We start from the raw sequence: 21,204 nt of genomic DNA on the forward strand, positions 1-21,204 counted from the left end.
ATTTTAAATTGTTTATATTTTTTTTGTTATTTAAAGTTAACAATTTACAATATCTTTTTAAAAAATCATGTTTATTTTTTCATTTTTCCATTGAAAATGATTGAAATCAATGTAAATTAGTCTAGCATGACCACCAGACAAATAATAATGCATAATGCAATTTATTTAAATTATTACAAACAATCCTAATTAACAAATAGATACCTTTGGTTCTTTATAATAAAAAAAATGCTTTTTTTGCAGACAAATTTATGTTTATTTAAGTAATCTATGTCGATTTTGGTAAAAAATGATTTGAAAGTTAATAATTACCATTGTTATTGAAAATTATTATGAATAATAATCAAGTTTCTTTGACATTTGTAAACATTTTAGGCATTGTTTAAACATAAAATGTTTATATCATATGTACATTAGGGTGGACCAAAAAAAATTTTTTAGACATCTTAGGCCTTAAAGACTTCTATTTGGTGCTAAAAGATTGTAGAAAATCTCTGATAAAAAAAATTAAATTTTTTGTGAGCGGAAGTGTAAAAATCGAAAATATTAAAAATCACTGTTTTTTGAATAAACTTTTAGGGTTATAAAATTGAGTTCTCCTTAACAATAAATAATAAATTACTTCATACAGATATCATTTACACACATGTAGAAAAAATTTAAGAAGAAAAATATAATTTTTGCCTACAATAATTATTTCAATTTAGTACGCGACTTTTAGTATTTCGTAAAAATATCAAAAATGTTGATTTTTTATCAGGGATTTTTTCTACTATTTTTATCGTTAAAATGTTAAATAGAAGCTTTTAAAGCCTGAGGCCCATAAAAAAATATATTTTCAAAAACTTTATTAGCACAAACAATTACATTTGTTATAAACAAGTTATTTACTTTTTAAACAAATAAATTAAGATTGTTTGCAACAATTTAAATAAATTGAATTATGCATTATTATTTGTCTGGTGGTCATGCTAGACTAATTTAAACTGATTTCAATCATTTTCAATGGAAAAATAAAAAAATAAACATGATTTTTTAAAAAGATATTGTAAATTGTTAACTTTAAATAACAAAAAAAAATATAAACAATTTAAAAATTAAAAATTGGTTTAGAGGGATCTCTTAGAAATTTTATCCCCTTTAATTTAAGACCAAAACCATCAAAATCCGATAAAATTTGTAGGCTCCAGATAATTTTTAACATTAAATTGTAAAAAATGCCAATGTGCGCGGGGCGAGTTTAACGTCATGTCAAGCTCTACACAGCTGCAGTTTTTAATTAATAACTTTTTTTCTAATTGAGGCTCATTTTTTTCAAAACAGTTTTACACTCGGAGACGTTTAAGGAATATAATACAATTTTTATTTTTTTGTTAGGACGTGAAGAACATATTTGTTTATTAACATTTTATAAACAAATAATGTAAAATATTATAAAAAATAAAAAAATTTAAAAACAAAAAATATATTCGAATAGTGCAATTCAAGACGAAAAAAACCCATATTTTAAATTTTAAATCCGTCAATTGGAACTCGAGAAAAAAATTTATTAATTTAGCAGTACTAAAAAATTCAATTGTTAATAACTTTTACAAAAAATTTTTTTTTGGCTTAATATTTTTAGGGATTCTTCTTAACCATATTAAGAGTCAAAAAAAAATATTTTGGTTCAAAAAGAAAATTTTTTAGTTTTAGGTGATCCGTTTGAGAAATTCTGACCCACTTAATTGAAAAATTCTAATGTTCACTTTTACTTTCAGTTACAAAACAAAATAGAAGGAGAGAATTGGTTTATGTTATTATAGATTGCGACTGAATATTTTAAGAAGAACTTTTAATTTGTACTTTATAATTTAAAAATGCAGTTTTATTAAAAACTGGGTCAGCCAGTATTAGATGACACATTCATTTTATTTTGAACGTCGAGAAACTCAATACGAAACTGATTAGTTTTTTATCGAGTTTCGTGTCTATTGGAATAAAACTTAAGTGAACTTTAATTTAAACTCCATTGCTTGTCAGAAAATTGTGTTTCCGATTTATCCTATTTTTTATTTATACTTTCCTATTTAGTAAGTGAAAAAATTATAGGAAAATGATTGTTGCATTATATAAAGTAAATCAGTTAAATTTTAATTGTGTATAATATTTTCGAATAAGGTGAAAAAAATAAGAATCAAATCTAACGTTCAACGATAATCGTACATTTTTATTGATATACAAGATATACATTGCACAGCTACGCATATGTACAGTAAGGTGTCCCAATAGTTAAAATAAAACTCAGAAGTTTTCTAAAACACATTTAATGGAAATTTTTGTCAAACATAATTTCAAATTATTTAATTTTTTTGAAGGGAAATAAGAAGAAGTAACCCCTAAGGACATTATTTTGCATTTCAGGGACAGAATTACACGGACTAGATCTATATATGTTTTACAATCTACCGCAAGCTCTCTAATAACAAACATCCGTTTCATAAACTTCATGTACATATGATCAAAAAATTTATTTAACATTCTTAAGGGCGTTCAAAAAATTTCTTATTTCTTTTCCTTATTTTTCTATACATATACAAAATACATTTTCTTTTTAATCCTGAAATCCAATTTTCTTATTAGGACCCCTTACATAATAGATATACGAGTTTTTCGCGACGTTCAAAGAATTCGTTGAGATGAACATTTCTGAACGAGACGTATTATTTTATTTAACGAAAAAACTGAACTTGTTTGAAAAAAAAATTGATAGTTTCTTTAAAAGGCTTTGGCATCATTTTCAAAGTGATAAAGCCTTTAAATGACAGTGCTTTTACATTAATATAGTTGAATTAATGAATATAAATTGTCTCATTTTATGAAATTAAAAAAAAATTGTCAATTAATTAGTAATTTTGACAATAATTTATTTTAGTTTACTACTAACAGACGGCTTTGTCGGCCTGGCAAACTCCCTCGGGACTTGCGAGAAAAAGTTTGCCACTCGCACAGGCACAGAGTTGGTAGATCGTTGATTCCCGTTGACTTTGATGCGATGATGATCGACTAGAATATTGTTGCTGCTGTTCTCTTGAGGTATAGCTTTGAATTGGAACAGCAGTTTTTAGGCCCTTTAGGAAGACAGATTTTGACTCGAATCTTATTGCACCTTCGATACTTTGAAGTTGCATGTCCAATAAACAGGTGACTGATATTTCACCTCCAAAAGATTCTAGCACCACCCTTTGCGGTGCATCAATTTTTAATGATCTTGTTGCTGATTCCAGCCTGAAAAATAGTATCAAAATGGTAATTTATCTTCACCAATTATTGTATTTCTCTAAACAATCAAATTTATCAAATAAATATATCAATTTACACAGAAAAAATTGGGTATTTAAAAGTAGATATTAAAAAAAGGATACTAACGTTTAATTTTACAAGTATGTTCCTTTGTCATTAACGATCAATATACAAAAGTATTAGGTGTTTATAAATAAGATAGCGGCTAGCGGAGTAAACATGCAAAATCTGCCCCCGCTCAAAAAAATTTGAAATTCTTGTTACATGTTGGCAACATTAAGATAAAATTTTTCACCAAATATTTTTTCAAAAAATGTATTTTGTAAGAGTTATGGAGGGGGAAAGAAAAATCAAAACTTTGTCTTTTCTCAAAAACCACTGAATCGACTTCAATAAAATTTATATGTGTTTTATAAATTAATAAAAGGAATTTAAAAAAAAAAATTTCAAAAAATTTTGCGCAAAAAAAAAATTTTTAATTTTCAAAAAAAAATTTTTTGGTCTTATTTTAGAGATACTACTTTGGAATTTTTACAGAAAATTCTCCTAAATGTGCAAGTTTAAGAAATATTTTTGTCGATTTTTTAATTGGATACCACATAGTTAAAAAAATTAAAATCCTAGGTGGCGCATCATTCCGGCTGAAGCACAACGTACCAAGTCATTTTGAATTTTGAAAATTTAATATTACATTCGTACTGAGTGTCATTACAGAAACGCATAATTACTAAATTTCAAGGAAATTTAAAAATAATCAGTTACTGGATACATTGTGCTTCAGCCGGAATGATGCGCCACCTAGGATTTTAATTTTTTTAACTATGTGGTACCCAATTAAAAAAATCGACAAAAATATTTCTTAAAAGAACACATTTAGGAGAATTTTCTGTACAAATTCCAAAGTAGTATCTCTAAACTAAGACCAAAAAATTTTTGTTTGAAAAATAAAAAAAATTTTTTTTGGGGTTTTTTTCGGGCAGAATTTTTTGAATTTTTTTTTTTTAAATTCCTCTTATTAATTTATAAAACACATATAAATTTCATTAAAATCGATACAGTGGTTTTCGAGAAAAAACAAATTTTTGATTTTTCTTTTCCCCTCCATAACTCTTACAAAAATACATTTTTTGAAAAAATATTTGGTGAAAAATTTTATCTTAATGTTGCCAACATGTAACAAGAATTTCAAATTTTTTTGTTTGGGGGCAGATTTTGCATGCTTACTCCGCTAGGCCCTTTTTATGTATAGGTATCTATAAAATTTTAATATTTTACTCAAACATTTTTGACCTCTGAATACTAATAATAATTTTTTTAATTTCTCTTATTTAAGTTTCACAATTTGCACCAAAATACCGGTTAATAAATTTAATTTTACATTACATAACCATTAAAGCGAGTCCGAGAACATTAAAAACTGTTAATTAGCTTCGGAGAAATTGAAAAATTAAGAAAAGCATGCAAAATCATTATATTTTTTTATATATTTAACAGAAAATTTGTAATTAGGTACATTAAAAAATCTATTGTATTGTAGATAAAAGTGCTTGTTTTTAGAATAGAAAAATTTTATAATCTATTTTATTAATAGATTAAATGGAAAAAATTAAATATTAACACATATTAACACCATCAAACAGAAATATTATAGGGGTATGAGACGGGTTTTGTTTTTGACCCATAAATTGCAAATGGGTAAACGAAATTGTAAATCAAATATACTGTTCGAAAAGTAACATAAATACGTAACTTTTATTCAAAGAAAGTATAGTGTTCAGATGGACTCAAAAAAGTTATGATCAATTTTCCGAGCACATAGCTGTTGTCAACAAAACATATGTGTGACATAATATGTTATGTTTAGTAGAAATAATTAAATATATTAATAATATAAATTATTATGTAGGGGAGGATGGGGCAAGGATAGTTAGGTAAGCCTTTTTCGGATCTAGCTGCCAAACTTAAATATGTATCTGCAAACGAAAAGTATTTTTGGAAAGCCTGGTAATTTGGCTATAATTTTGCTATACATTATTTTACTGTAGACTCAAATCCCTACGAGATACGAATGAAAAAGTAAACAAAAATTTTTAACTATCCTTGCCCCAGTACCGGGGCAAGGATAGTTAAAAAAATTCGAATGCTAAAAATGTTATAGAAAATCAGTAAATTTTTGTTTTCTTTATTTAACTGGATTTAGACTATTCAATATTAATATCTCAAGTAATAAAAATTTGTATTGAACATTTTCTGAATTGGAATGATTGTATTATAATTCATCTGAACTAGAATCAGAGGTTTAACCAATTTTCTTCAGACGACCACCAATTTTTTGGTCAATAAGCTTCGTTTTCTGTATTTAATTACGCACTATTATGTATATCAACCTAAAAAGAACAATTAAACACTTTTTTAAAATTTGCAATGGCATTAACAGGATTTTACCGTGCCGTATTAGCTCTAACTATCCTTGCCCCGTCATAGACAAATTAAGTAAGTCTTTAAGGGGATGGTGGGGTCCAGCTTTTTGTTACGACCAGTAGAAACATTGGTGCTAATGTATGTAACAGTGTCTGACATAAAAAAAATGGTGGGGTTTCAATTTGCAAAAGAAATTTAGGTAATTTATGGATGGCCTCTAACGATACATATAAAGTTTAAACGCGTTTTTCTCAAAATAACGTTTTTTCAAATTGCGGACAGTTTATCTCTGAATCTACTGAACCGATTTTAATAAATAATAACTCGTTTTGTTTGTTAGCATGTCCTGTGTGAGAATTCACCAGAAAATGGTCAAAAAATTAAAAAAAAACATTTTTGCAGGCTAGAAAAATACTGAAAAACATAGTGTATTTTTAAACAAATTATTAAAACATCTGTTATTTTTTTATTTTAGTCTTTTTTTTATTAATGGTGGTGGATTTCTATGCAAGACACCTTCCTTTTTAAAAAGCAATTTGGATTTTTTGTTTCCGATTTGTCAATCTTAAGATAAACTGTCCGCAATTGGACAACTAACTTTTTGGAGTTTCGATCTGAATGCTGTCTGCTGATTATGATATTAAATAAAAATTAAAAACAAACCATTATTTTTATTCTCCAAATATGAACTATATTAATATATAATATTATATATTATAATATAATATATTGCCTATATTAATAAGCAAAAAAGTTTTTTAAATATTTATAATAAAAGACCTTAGAATTTTTTTTTAAATTTGGTCTTTTAAGAGCCTTCTAAAGTGTAGTAGTAGCTTCAGTTTTTTCTAAATTTTATGGAACAACGTGAATTAGTCTGAAAATAAATAGGTACGATATTCGTGTTCAGTAGAAAATTCCACTCTGGAAAACACTTACGTAAATAAATATTCTGAAACTCTAATGTAGAAAACAATATGATAAACATTACGTTGCCATTTTAGCAAAACAGACTTTTTTCAAAAATAACCTCTCAACTTCGCAAATTGTGACAGATTGACTTCCAATTTTTACTATCATCTTTTGCACTGAGAAAACTGGAGAGTCAAATTCAGAGGTTCAAAAAGTGTATGTTTCCTTTGCTTATGAAGAGAGTTAAATAGTCCTTCTAAAATAAATTTTCAATTGATAATGGAAATCTACTTGTATATTCTCTCCCATTATATCTGAGGGTTAAAAGTTGCGCAGAAAATGTGTACGATCTGATGAGCGCAAAATTATTTTTCTGACATTTTATGTATTTAATTTAGGGGTTAGGTTGCCATATTTATTCATTTCGCGCCGGATAAGGAAGGGATTTCTCAAAATGGTTAATTTGTCCCTCTGTTAGAGAAATGGCACGAATATCTGTCAATGGTGAATTTGAACATTTAGATTGTTATCCAATAGCTAACTCTCAAATATGAACGATTTGTCCCTCCAGATGTTTAGTCCAATACTCCAGTTTTCTCAGTGTGGTGTTAAAACGCGAATATACACGGAAAAAACTGCTATGGTTGTGGAAACTACAATTTAAATGTTGCAAGAGATAGTGGTGTAATAACCATAAGTGTTGTTGTCTTAAATATTTTTTTTGTTTTACCAAGAAAATGATGTTGTTGTGGGAACAACATGGTTCTAGTTGGAGTTATGTAGTTGCAATAACTACAGTATTTGTACCCTAACCACAGCTATGGTTACAGCAACATTGATATGATGTTGTTGTGGCTACAACATGGTTCTAGTTGAAGTGATATAGTTGCCAAAACCACAACTATGTTCACTCCAGCGTTTGTATGTTGTTGTGGCAACAACATAGCCTTACTTACAGTAATATCAGTGACGGATCCAAGGTCTTTTCTGAATAATGGGGGTCAGAACCCCCTGGAGTCTCGAATATACATTATATATGTATATATAAATTATATTATTATACAATAAATTAATTTTAACTAATAATTCAGATTTAATATTTTCTATCGTTAAATTCAGAAAAATAGAATGAAAAGACGAAATTTGATTTTAACACTGGGACTAATAATATTTCTTACAGCCCTATTGGGTTTTCCCCAAAACTGCAACAGACGCTTCGGATGTACCTGAGCTCTAAAGTGACAAATTAGTCCTGTTGAAGGCGTCAAATCGTTTGTATGTTAAATGCTAAGTGCTGAATGTATTTATTTTATTTCCGCTGTTTAAGTTAAAAGTGTCTTTAAAGTTACAAAAATAAAGAAAGATGACTTCGTTAATAAATAGTAAGTAAACAAATATATTTTATACAAATGAAACATGATAAAAATCAATTTAAACATAAATAACATAAAATAATATGGCTTCATGGATTTTCAGAAATGGGTTGCTCCATCTACTGTCATCAATCATCATGTTGGCAGTGGTTCATTACATGCAATTGTTAAATATACAATTTAAATATTTATTATATTGTTGATAAGTGCGATTTTAATTTAGATTTAGTATTCATTATATTACGTTTTGTTATAAAACATTTTATTTAATATTAATAAATAAATTATTTTAAAAATTAAATGTTTTAACAATGTTTATTAACTTTGAAACCCCAAGTATATACAACACTATCATTGTTGCTATGTCAACTATTTGTAATTAGCGACAACTACTTTATCTGATTGTCTAAAAAATTTTAAAGATTTTAATACAGAGAAAAAACGATATTCTAAATTTAAGAATATAATCTTGACTCCTATTAAAGTATATTTTCTATGTGTTTTATTCTTAAAGTTAGAATATAATACTATTAAAATAGAAAAAGTTTCTTAAAATAAGAAAATTTTTTATTTTAACTTTTAAGAATATTATATTTCTTACTTTAAGAATAAATACATGGAAAATATACTTACATAGGAGCTAAGATTATATCCTTAAACATAGAATAAAGTTTTTTCAATGTAGTAATACTATATAGTTAGCTTTAAAATATAGACAGATTCTGACAACAACATTATGAGTTGCCTCAACCATATAAAATGATTCTAACAACAACACTATTCAGTTGCCACAACAACAAAATGTGATTTTGAGAACAAACTGTTTAGTTGCCTCAACCACTCGGAACGACACTGACAACTACACTCTGCTGTTAAGTCAACCACACAAAACGATTTTGACAACAAGACTGTGTGGTTGTCCCATAACAACACGACTTGATTCCAACAACTACATTGGTGCATAAAGTTCAATGTTGTTGTGACAACCACAAATGTAGTTGTCCCGTATTTTACAATTTATTGTGGTTGTGTCAACCATATTTATGGATACCACAAACATAGAGTTTTTTCCGTGTACCATGAATTACGCGATTTTTGAGCAAGCCGTCTAAGCATAACAGCAACTAACTATCCTTGCCCCTTAACTATTCTTGCCCCATCTTCCCCTACTAAATAATAATATTTATTCGCCAAAATATGACTATCAAATAAATACAATTTAATAGCTTCAACAAGAGCATTAAAATTTATTTCTTCTGAACAATGCAATATTACATCACAAAATATAAGGAAAATACTAAAATAAAATGCATTACATTTGCCTTTTCCAATTAATTAACATGGAAAAAATCCGCTTCGGCGTACACGAAAAAGTTTGCTCATATAAAAATAAAGGTTTTTATATAAACGCAATCGGCTTTTTAATATTGCCTGTTAAAAAAATCGACTGTCTCACAACTGGACACACTCCCCTACGTTTAACTTTTTGAATTTTGTTTAAATTAGAAAATTAAGTTACAAAGCAAATTTTAATTTTTAGTAAATTGTTTATTGTTAAGATATATGAGACAAGGAAATAACTGTGAACACCTTGTTTACTACAAACATGAAAGAAAGTGTTTATTTGATAACGACCTTAACACAACTGACTCTTACAAATACGAGTCGGTGACAATTCGACGTATCCCTTCCTAAAATTAAATATGATTTTAATCGCGCAGACGTATTCTCTAAATTTAATAGTATAGAGACTCATTGAAAACACAATTTTAATTGACATTTATTAAGCAAGAAAAGTGAATAAAAAGATAAAAGAGCAATTATAATTATTATATAAATTATTTTCCTTCAGTTCGGAATTACTACGTAATTTAAAGTGAATAGATTGAAAAGTTAAAAGAATGTGTGCATTAAAGAGTGGATTGTTAAATGGCAACAAGGCGGTTATTGTATATGCATTCGATAAAAAAATTTATCTTCTTTCAATATCAATATCTCTATGTATATAGTATATCTCAGCTTAGCGACTATTTTTCGTGTCCCACGACTTTTCACAATAATCGATTCAAAGGAAAATTCAAAAGTGAACTGAAAACGACACCGCAACATCGATTTCACGATCTGCGCTTCGTTGCCTTTCCTCCCCGCGGTATTTCATATCTGGCGCAAATCCAATCCTATGAATATAATTTTCCGCGCGAGCAAAGTTTTATTGTAATCGTAAATCCGTCTGTAAATTGCCCGGCGCTATCAATAACTGCGGTGGCAGTACGACTGCAAGCTATACGAATAATACTTCCCGTTGGTTACCCGGAGAGTTGAAGTTACGCAAAGAGAAAACGAAGGAAAAGAATTCAGAGAGTAAAGAGGGAATGAGACAGTGAAGAGAGGGAGACAGAGAGAGAGAGGCTGGGAGCAAAAAAGAGCAAGAAATCACCATTTCCGTTTGAGTGATTTCCGGTTCAACTTAATAGCTCATAGGTCAAAAGTTTCTGACAAAAAGTTAGGAATCTTTTCTATTTCACTTGTTTTTCCGCAATTTCTCCATTGTCCCATTCTTGTTGCCTTCAAAAACTATTTCGGTAAACTTTCAAAGTTTTACTTTGAATTTTTAAAAATTTCTCAATTATTTACTTTTTTTATTTTAATTAATTTTTTAAATCATTTTAAATAACGATTACGTTTAGTTTTGTAATGGGTAGCTTTTTAATTAATTTAAACATATTTGTTATAGTTAAATTAATAATTTCATTAATAAACTTGAACAGAATAAGTTTTGTTTACTTCACTAAGCAGACATTCATCTTCACTACTATGTTTAGTTCGATCGACAAAAATAATTGAAAGCTGATTTGTAACCTTTACTTAATATCTATTTCTCACAACTCAAATTTTCTTACTAAATGCGTAATGGTAGATGCACTATAACTCTTCTCTCCTTGCATAATTTTATAAAATTATATTTATTATTGATAATATTAATTATATTACCAATATTAATTATATATATATATATATATATATATACATATATATATATATATATATATATATATATATATATATATATATATATATATATATATATATATATATGTGTGTGGCATTACACCTCAAGTGATCCGGGTCCAAATTTGAAATGTTTGGGATCAGGTTAAAAGTTTGCACAAACAGTTATAGTCCTATTGGATACAATTAAAAATACCAAATATTATTAATTTATTTTAAAAAATGTAAAAACTGAAGGGGGTCAAAGTTTAAATTTTTAGTCTTCCATGGAATATTTGAAAAATTTGTAGTTTCTTTAAAACAAAACGAAAAAATGTTTTCTATTTTGGGGTTTTCTGCTGTTTTTCAGCACTTTCTAATGGTGTAAACAAATTTAAAAAAAAAATTTGACCTTGAAAAATTAAATTAAAAAATAAAATTTCATTTTTTATCAAATGGACATTTTTTATTTTTTTAAAAATTTTTTTCATAAAGGTGAGGTTTTTTCCTAAAAAAAATGTGTAGGTTAAAACGTGGGACAAGAACTTTTAATTGGTCAAAATAAACATTTACTTCTGCACTCAACCGCCCCTGCGCGTTGTTGGTCTGTATATTGTTTATAACAATTGAAATAAATTATTATTTTATGCTTTACTAATTATCTGGTGGTCATATTGGATAAATTTGAATTGATTTAGATCATGTGCAGCAACGGAATAAGAAAAAAAGTCCTTTTTTAAAAAAATGTGTATTAATTTGTTAACTTTGATTTAAAAAAAATATAAACAATTAAAATCCCTAAAATTGTAAAAAAAATTCCACTGTGAGCCGGTGCACTGCAGAAGCGAATGCCTTATTTGACCAGTTAAAAATTCTTGTCCCACGTTTTGACCTAGACATTTTTTTAGGAAAAAACCTCACCATTATGAAAATTTTTTTAAAATATAAAAAATGTCCATTTGATAAAAAAAATGAAATTTTATTTTTTAAATTAATTTTTTTAAGTGAAAAAATTTTTTTTTAAATTTTTTTACATCATTAAAAAGTGCTGAAAAACAGGAGAAAACCCTCAAATAGAAAACATCTTTTCGTTTTGTTTTATAGAAACTACAAATTTTTCAAATATTCCATGTAAATTTTTGACCCGGATCACTTGACGTGGAATGCCACATATTAATTATAATAATAGTAATATGAATTATATCTGCCTTCATAATTAAAAAAAAAACCAATTATGACTTTAAATATTATTTTATAAATTTGATCAAACTAGTTTCAACCGGATTGCAACAAAATTCTTCAAAAATTGCTTTTACACTTGATAGCTGGACCTCTATTGCTTCTCAATCTTTCTACGGGATAACAGGTTAGGCTAGAAATTCATTGTTGATTTTTAAACGAACAATTTAAAATAAAAAAATTTATAAAAACAAACATCAATTTAAATAAAACATGATTAAAAATACAAATTGAAATACTTATAATCTCCTATATATCTCCTATAATATTAACATATTCGTCGTCGTTTTGTCGTCCGTCGTTCGTGTATTTTCGTACTTCATCGTTCGGTCGTTCGACTTTTATCATTTATCATTTATTCAGTGTCGTATATAAATATACTCATTGTACATACATATACGCATGCGCAGTAGTGTTCTATGAATATCAGGCATGCGCAGTAGTGTTCGGACAATGTTACGCATGCGCAGTAGTGTTCTATCACAATGGCTGTTTTCGGCACTCACCCAGGGTTAACCCCGAGTTAAATATTATCCAATCATCAAAAACATTCTGTTGGCCTAACTAATCACCATTAACCCGGAGTTAACTCGGGGCGAGTGCCGAAAACAGCCTATAACGCATGAGCAGTAGTGTTCTATTACTATCACGCATGAGCAGTAGTGTTCTATCACTATTACGCTTGCGCAGTAGTGTTCTATCACTATAAAGCATGCAAAGAACATTCAGAACTTCAAAATTTAATTTTTTAATCCACACACAATCTAAAAATTATTTTTCTACAATACAAAATTTCCAAAGCCCAAAATGTCCAAAATATGAAATTTCCAAAATAAAAAGTGTTGAATTGTAATATAAGTGAAAAGAATTAGATTATTAAGTATTGAGATTTAACAATTCTATTTCTGTGTAGGATATTTTTAAAAAATCATTATTTTCAATGTTGTACGAAAATTTAAATAACTTCCAAAAACATGAACACTTTTTAATGATTTTAGGCTTACTTTAAAGGTTATTTTCTACAGAATGGGAATTACTTATAGACATTAACGTGTAATTTTCTCTTAGAAATTACAGGTCGGCAAAGTTATACACAAAAATTTCAATTTGAAATAATTTTTTTGTACAAAAAACTATTCTTCAAAAAATATAAAACATGATATGATGTAGATTTTTCAAGAAAATTTAGTAAAAAAATATGTTTGAATTTTAAAAATTATTTTTCTGTTAACCCGTTGCCTGCTAACGACCGTTGGGTAGTAAACTTCTTAGCGCAAAATAAATGCAATTTTTTATGTAAATTATAAAATAAATTGTTTTATATCATTATTAACACACTATTGATTGCAATGATCCTAAATTAAGTAATAAATAAATTATTATTTATTATTTTTAAATAATTTAACAATTTAAAAACAAGTAAAATTTATTTTTAATTTAAGTCACATTTAGTGTATAAGGGTTTTTGAAGTCGGTGAATTCGAATTTGACCTTAATTTTAAAAAATTCAAATAGGCGGACATCATTTTTGAAATTTATTTGGATTTTTATCAATTTCAGTACCTAAGGGTTTTTCAGGTCGCTGAATTCAAGTTTGACCATCATTTTTAAAACTTCAAAATGCAGGATTCAAATTGGCGGACATACTTTTTGAAATTCATTTGGATTTTTATTAATTTCAGTATGTAGGGGTTTTTCGGGTAGCTAAAGTTAAATTTGACCTTCATTTTTAAAAATTCAAAATAGTGGACATAATTTTTAAAATTCATTTGGATTTTTATCAATTTCAGTATCTAGGGATATTTTGGGTCGCTGAATTTAAATTTGTCTTTAAAAATAAAAAAATATGAATTCAAAATGAGGGACGCAATTTTTTTAATTCATTCCGATTTTTATCAAATTTTGTACTCTATTCTATATCCTTTGCATTAGCTGAAAAAACGAATCATGACCCCAGAATGTGTCGCGTGGAGACTGCAAAGGTTTTACATTACACTTTCAGTTCTTTGTTTTTTTTTGTTTATAATATCTGTATAAAATTTAAAAATTTTGTCCGAATATAAAAAATTTGAAACATTCTTATTTACAGAAAAATAATTTTTAAAATTCAAACGTATTTTCTTTATTAAATTTTCTTATAAAATCTACACCATATAAAATTTTATATATTTTCTAAAATAGTTTTTAGTACAGAAAGATTGTTCCAAATTTTTTGAATTTTTTTGGTCCAAGTTTGACGGCCTGCATTTACTAAGAAAAAAATTACACGTTAATGACTATAAGTAATTCTTATATTGTAGTAAATGACCTTTAAAATAAGCTTAAGATCATTAAAAAGCGTTCATTATTTTAAAAGTTAATCAAATTTTTGTAAGACATTGAAAATGACGATTTTTTAAAAATATCTAAATAAAAGCTAAATGACTTCTAAAAGATCTTGTTCTTTTCAAAATTTTATCATCTTTCAAAAAATGAAAAGCAAAATATTTTAGTTTCCATACATTTTATGTTTTAAAATGTTTTTCAATCACCTGAAAATGGATGGTCTCTCAATTTTGGCCGGTAGTGTAGATTCGTAATCAGCGACCCTAAAAACCACCGAGTAACAAGTTTTAATCGAATCTGATAAAATTTGAATTTTGTCCGCCATATTGGATCCGACATTTTAGATTTAAAAAAAAAATTTAGATTTATATTCGGGGACCTTAAAAAACTGTTAAGGAATGAGTTACAGAATAATTTACCTCGTTTTTTGGTTTTAATTCATAAAAGTATTTTGAAATTTTTGGACCGTTTGACTTTTGACAGCTCTATTGGCATAGGAAATGAAAATTTGCAAAAAACGCAAACACATGAATGTAAAAATCTTTTAAGCCCTAGAACGTTTAAATCTATCAAAGCAATTTTTGTTTAGAGCTCTGTCCGTGTTGACGTGCGGAGTGTCCCATAAATATTTAGTTATTTTAAAAAAATTATTTTATTGATGCAAATAAATATTTATTTGAATGAAAATCCATGCATTACTGAATCAAGTAATTTTCCTAATTGATTTAAAGCAATATTTATTAGATCCAATTATTCCATTCATTTGACTTAAATAATTCGAATTTGCTACAAATAACTATTTATTTGATACTACAAATTAAAATTTTTATATCAAGGGCAGTTCCATACAAAAAGTAAATGGTGGATCATCGATTTTTCTTAAAGTTTGTAATTTTGTAGTATTTTCAGAAACTGAAAATAAATAAATAAATGTCAATTTTTTATAATATTAAAAAAAAGTTAAGAAAAATTAAATTTTCAATAATTTGTTTAAACAATAATTTTTTATTGTTAAAAAAATATGCTAAGGACATCATGGAGTTTCCTAAAAAAATTATTTTCTCAAAATTTAAACCTTCCTTAATAAGTGGTTAAATTTTTAAAGAAGTGCTTATTGATGTTTTTGAGAAAAAAATTTCTGAAGTTTGCGCTACGAGTTTTTTGCGTTGCGCTAACTAAGTAGCGCCTATATCAGTGTATTTTAAAAGATGATATGACCTTTACTGCTCGCCTCTAATACATTTATTAATTATATACGTATATATTATTATTATAAACAGTTTAACTATATATTTTAAACTTTTGTATAAAAATTATTTTCCTTTTTTATTGTAAAAAATCTTTTCCTCCACACTTTATCCAGGCTTATATTTCTAATTTTTTATTTTTATGGTCTTCAGTGGAACAAAAGTCAAACGTTGTTGTATCAAATTTATTTTCTACTAACTGAAAAAATGCTTTAAGGGAAATATTTTTTACATTAACCCATTGATACCTGTAGAAAAAGGAATGCAGATATTATAAAAGTAACTATTGAAATCCTGGCATAGGGTCTAATGATAATTTTTGTCGTTAAATGTTAAAAAAATATTTTTTTAACAATTTTTTTTTATAAACAAATGAAGAAAAATCGATTTTTATAAGAAACTTATCTACTGATTCTACGCTAAAAACCACTACGAAAACATACATGTATTACATAATTTTTTAAAAAGACCTATTGGTGTAAAAATGTTATAAACATTTAACCTGCATTCATATTGTATGAGGTATAAGGTATTGAAATCCAGAAATAACGATCATCATATGTGGACTTCCACATGAAAATCCACATTTCGAGATAATCGCAATTTAGTAATTTTGGAGCAAAATCTTAATTTTTGTTTTATTTTTTATTATTAATCCACATGTTTTGACAAGTCGAATCATGCAGTTTTCATTAATTTATCGATAATTTAACTGTTTAATTTCATTGGTTCTTTAGAAAAATGAAAAGGGTCCATTTTGTCGGTCATTTGCAAAAGTAATCCGAATTTTAAAAATGGAGGTGTTGAAAAATTTAAAACCTCTTGATTTTTCATCTCTAAGGTGTCCTGGACTGTAAACAATTCTTATCTGAATAACTTCCAAGAAGAACCAGAGATACAACAATTAGTTGGTATCCCAATCTTTAATTCCGTTTTTCTCGAAATGACGTTTTTGGCGTTCTAAACTTTGAAATTCCTTAACTCAGCGAATTTTTAATCAAAAAAGTTCTAAGACCACTCAAAATTTTCCAAATTTTGCCAGGAATACGCCCATATAGATAACTCTAATAGTGCCAAAACGGGCCCTTTTCATGTGGACGTCCACTTATATATAATAATGTTATACTAGCGTCATACTCCTCGCTCGCTAACGCTCGCTCGGAAGACATTTTCTTATTTATTTCTACTTACATAAATAGTTTTTGAGGTAAAAATTTTGTTAAACAAATTTTTAACGTCAAAAACTATCTTGATTAAGCTAATTTTGTTTAAAAAAATCTTTAACTTCAAAAACGATCCTTATACCTCATACAATATGAATGCAGGCTAATTGTTTATAACATTTTTACACCAATAGGTATTTTTTTAAAAATTATGTAATATATGTTTTCGTAGTGGTTTTTAGCGTAGAATCAGTAGATAAGTTTCTTATAAAAATCGATTTTTCTTCATTTGTTTATAAAAAAAAATTGTTAAAAAAATATTTTTTTAACATTTAACGACAAAAATTATCATTAGACCCTATGCCAGGATTTCAATAGTTACTTTTATAATATCTGCATTCCTTTTTCTACAGGTATCAATGGGTTAATGTAAAAAATATTTCCCTTAAAGCATTTTTTCAGTTAGTAGAAAATAAATTTGATACAACAACGTTTGACTTTTGTTCCACTGAAGACCATAAAAATAAAAAATTAGAAATATAAGCCTGGATAAAGTGTGGAGGAAAAGATTTTTTACAATAAAAAAGGAAAATAATTTTTATACAAAAGTTTAAAATATATAGTTAAACTGTTTATAATAATAATATATACGTAGGGGAGACTGGGGTAAACCCGCTCACTTTTTTTCAGATCGGATAAAATCTAGGAAATTATTCTCTAAATCCAAGTTAATTTATATCATTTGAAAGCTTTTGATTTCTACTAAAAAAAAATAGTTTTTGATTTATTTTTTTTAGTTTTACTCAGAGAAACTTTTTAATAAACATATACCAAATTTCGAAATTACAATTTTCCAGGGTAAACCCGCTCACTTTATCTTTTCAAGACGGAACAGTTTTATTTTTTAAATATTAAAGTTCGTCTTATTCCCGTCTTAAGTATGATTTATTATTGATAATTTATGAGTTATATAAACAATTCTATAAACAAAAAATTGGTTTAATAAATAATGAACATAGATTTTATGAATTACAACTATGGATTTAAATAGTGTTATATTTTATTAAGAGAAAGTGAAATGTAGTTACAATTTTGGTTTTAATAAGTCATAAATTGTGTTATTGTTGAAATATAATACGTGAAATTATTTTATTCTAAATTTTAAATTTAAAACTAAGTGAGCGGCTTTACCCCGACTTCACGTGAGCGACTTTACCCCGAGTGTATTCCTCACATTTCAGAATAAATTTAATTAAATCTTTTTAAAATAAGACAAAACTATATATGTACTTCGATGAAGGACATCCAATAGCAACAAAAAAAATTTCCCAGATAAATTAAGACTCAAAAATAATGATAGAAAAACTTAAAAATCCAAAATACGTTTTTTTTCTGACACCTCTAAAAACATTTGATAGTCTCTGATTCTGTGTTGAATTCATGAAACTAAACAAAAGTTCGTTAATATAAGTTGAATGTTAAGTACTATTCACAGTACTAATATCTCCATCTTAAGTTGAGTTCATAGCGTAAAATCGCTAGTGAGCAGGTTTACCCTGTGAGCGGGTTTACCCCAGTCTCCCCTATATAATTAATAAATGTATTAGAGGCGAGCAGTAAAGGTCATATCATCTTTTAAAATACACTGATATAGGCGCTACTTAGTTAGCGCAACGCAAAAAACTCGTAGCGCAAACTTCAGAAATTTTTTTCTCAAAAACATCAATAAGCACTTCTTTAAAAATTTAACCACTTATTAAGGAAGGTTTAAATTTTGAGAAAATAATTTTTTTAGGAAACTCCATGATGTCCTTAGCATATTTTTTTAACAATAAAAAATTATTGTTTAAACAAATTATTGAAAATTTAATTTTTCTTAACTTTTTTTTAATATTATAAAAAATTGACATTTATTTATTTATTTTCAGTTTCTGAAAATACTACAAAATTACAAACTTTAAGAAAAATCGATGATCCACCATTTACTTTTTGTATGGAACTGCCCTTGATATAAAAATTTTAATTTGTAGTATCAAATAAATAGTTATTTGTAGCAAATTCGAATTATTTAAGTCAAATGAATGGAATAATTGGATCTAATAAATATTGCTTTAAATCAATTAGGAAAATTACTTGATTCAGTAATGCATGGATTTTCATTCAAATAAATATTTATTTGCATCAATAAAATAATTTTTTTAAAATAACTAAATATTTATGGGACACTCCGCACGTCAACACGGACAGAGCTCTAAACAAAAATTGCTTTGATAGATTTAAACGTTCTAGGGCTTAAAAGATTTTTACATTCATGTGTTTGCGTTTTTTGCAAATTTTCATTTCCTATGCCAATAGAGCTGTCAAAAGTCAAACGGTCCAAAAATTTCAAAATACTTTTATGAATTAAAACCAAAAAACGAGGTAAATTATTCTGTAACTCATTCCTTAACAGTTTTTTAAGGTCCCCGAATATAAATCTAAAGTTTTTTTTTTAAATCTAAAATGTCGGATCCAATATGGCGGACAAAATTCAAATTTTATCAGATTCGATTAAAACTTGTTACTCGGTGGTTTTTAGGGTCGCTGATTACGAATCTACACTACCGGCCAAAATTGAGAGACCATCCATTTTCAGGTGATTGAAAAACATTTTAAAACATAAAATGTATGGAAACTAAAATATTTTGCTTTTTATTTTTTGAAAGATGATAAAATTTTGAAATGAACAAGATCTTTTAGAAGTCATTTAGCTTTTATTTAGATATTTTTAAAAAATCGTCATTTTCAATGTCTTACAAAAATTTGAATAACTTTTAAAATAATGAACGCTTTTTAATGGTCTTAAGCTTATTTTAAAGGTCATTTGCTACAATATAAGAATTACTTATAGGCATTAACGTGTAATTTTTTTCTTAGTAAATGCAGGCCGTCAAACTTGGACCAAAAAAATTCAAAAAATTTGGAACAATCTTTCTGTACTAAAAACTATTTTAAAAATATATAAAATTTTATATGGTGTAGATTTTATAAGAAAATTTAATAAAAAAAAATACGTTTGAATTTTAAAAATTATTTTTCTGTAAATAAGAATGTTTCAAATTTTTTATATTCGGACAAAATTTTTAAATTTTATACAGATATTATAAACAAAAAAAAAAACAAAGAACCGAAAGTGTAATGTAAAACCTTTGCAGTCTCCACGCGACACATTCTGGGGTCATGATTCGTTTTATCAGCTAATGCAAAGGATATAGAATAGAGTACAAAATTTGATAAAAATCGGGATGAATTAAAAAAATTGCGTCCCTCATTTTGAATTCATATTTTTTTATTTTTAAAGACAAATTTAAATTCAGCGACCCAAAATATCCCTAGATACTGAAATTGATAAAAATCCAAATGAATTTTAAAAATTATGTCCACTATTTTGAATTTTTAAAAATGAGGGTCAAATTTAACTTTAGCTACCCGAAAAACCCCTACATACTGAAATTAATAAAAATCTAAATGAATTTCAAAAAGTATGTCCGCCAATTTGGATCCTGCATTTTGAAGTTTTAAAAATGATGGTCAAACTTGAATTCAGCGACCTGAAAAACCCTTAGGTACTGAAATTGATAAAAATCCAAATAAATTTCAAAAATGATGTCCGCCTATTTGAATTTTTTAAAATTAAGGTCAAATTCGAATTCACCGACTTCAAAAACCCTTATACACTAAATGTGACTTAAATTAAAAATAAATTTTACTTGTTTTTAAATTGTTATATTATTTAAAAATAATAAATAATAATTTATTTATTACTTAATTTAGGATCATTGCAATCAATAGTGTGTTAATAATGATATAAAACAATTTATTTTATAATTTACATAAAAAATTGCATTTATTTTGTGCTAAGAAGTTTACTACCCAACGGTCGTTAACAGGCAACGGGTTAACAGAAAAATAATTTTTAAAATTCAAAAATATTTTTTTACTAAATTTTCTTGAAAAATCTACATCATATCATGTTTTATATTTTTTGAAGAATAGTTTTTTGTACAAAAAAATTATTTCAAATTGAAATTTTTGTGTATAACTTTGCCGACCTGCAATTTCTAAGAAAAAATTACACGTTAATGTCTACAAGTACTTCCCATTCTGTAGAAAATAACATTTAAAGTAAGCTTAAGATTCTTTTCATTAACAGTACAATTCAACACTTCTTATTTTGGAAATTTCATATTTTGGACATTTTGGGCTTTGGGAATT

The 21,204-nt window shown here is 26.7% G+C and overlaps 1 protein-coding gene across 2 annotated transcripts in view; it reads right to left on the reverse strand.

Moving 5' to 3' along the window:
* Positions 1–2,183: 2,183 nt before the first annotated feature.
* Positions 2,184–21,204, reverse strand: part of LOC122502435 (zeta-sarcoglycan) — a 316,329-nt gene continuing 297,308 nt past the window's right edge. For both annotated transcript variants that reach the window (XM_043612486.1, XM_043612485.1), the window contains exon 7: positions 2,184–3,267. In XM_043612486.1, coding sequence (XP_043468421.1) covers positions 2,922–3,267 — 346 coding nt within the window. In that variant the 3' untranslated portion in view covers positions 2,184–2,921. The remainder of the gene's footprint in view (positions 3,268–21,204) is intronic.

The sequence above is a fragment of the Leptopilina heterotoma genome, unplaced genomic scaffold (assembly GCF_015476425.1).
Source record: "Leptopilina heterotoma isolate Lh14 unplaced genomic scaffold, ASM1547642v1 Lhet_228, whole genome shotgun sequence".
NCBI lineage: Eukaryota > Metazoa > Arthropoda > Insecta > Hymenoptera > Figitidae > Leptopilina > Leptopilina heterotoma.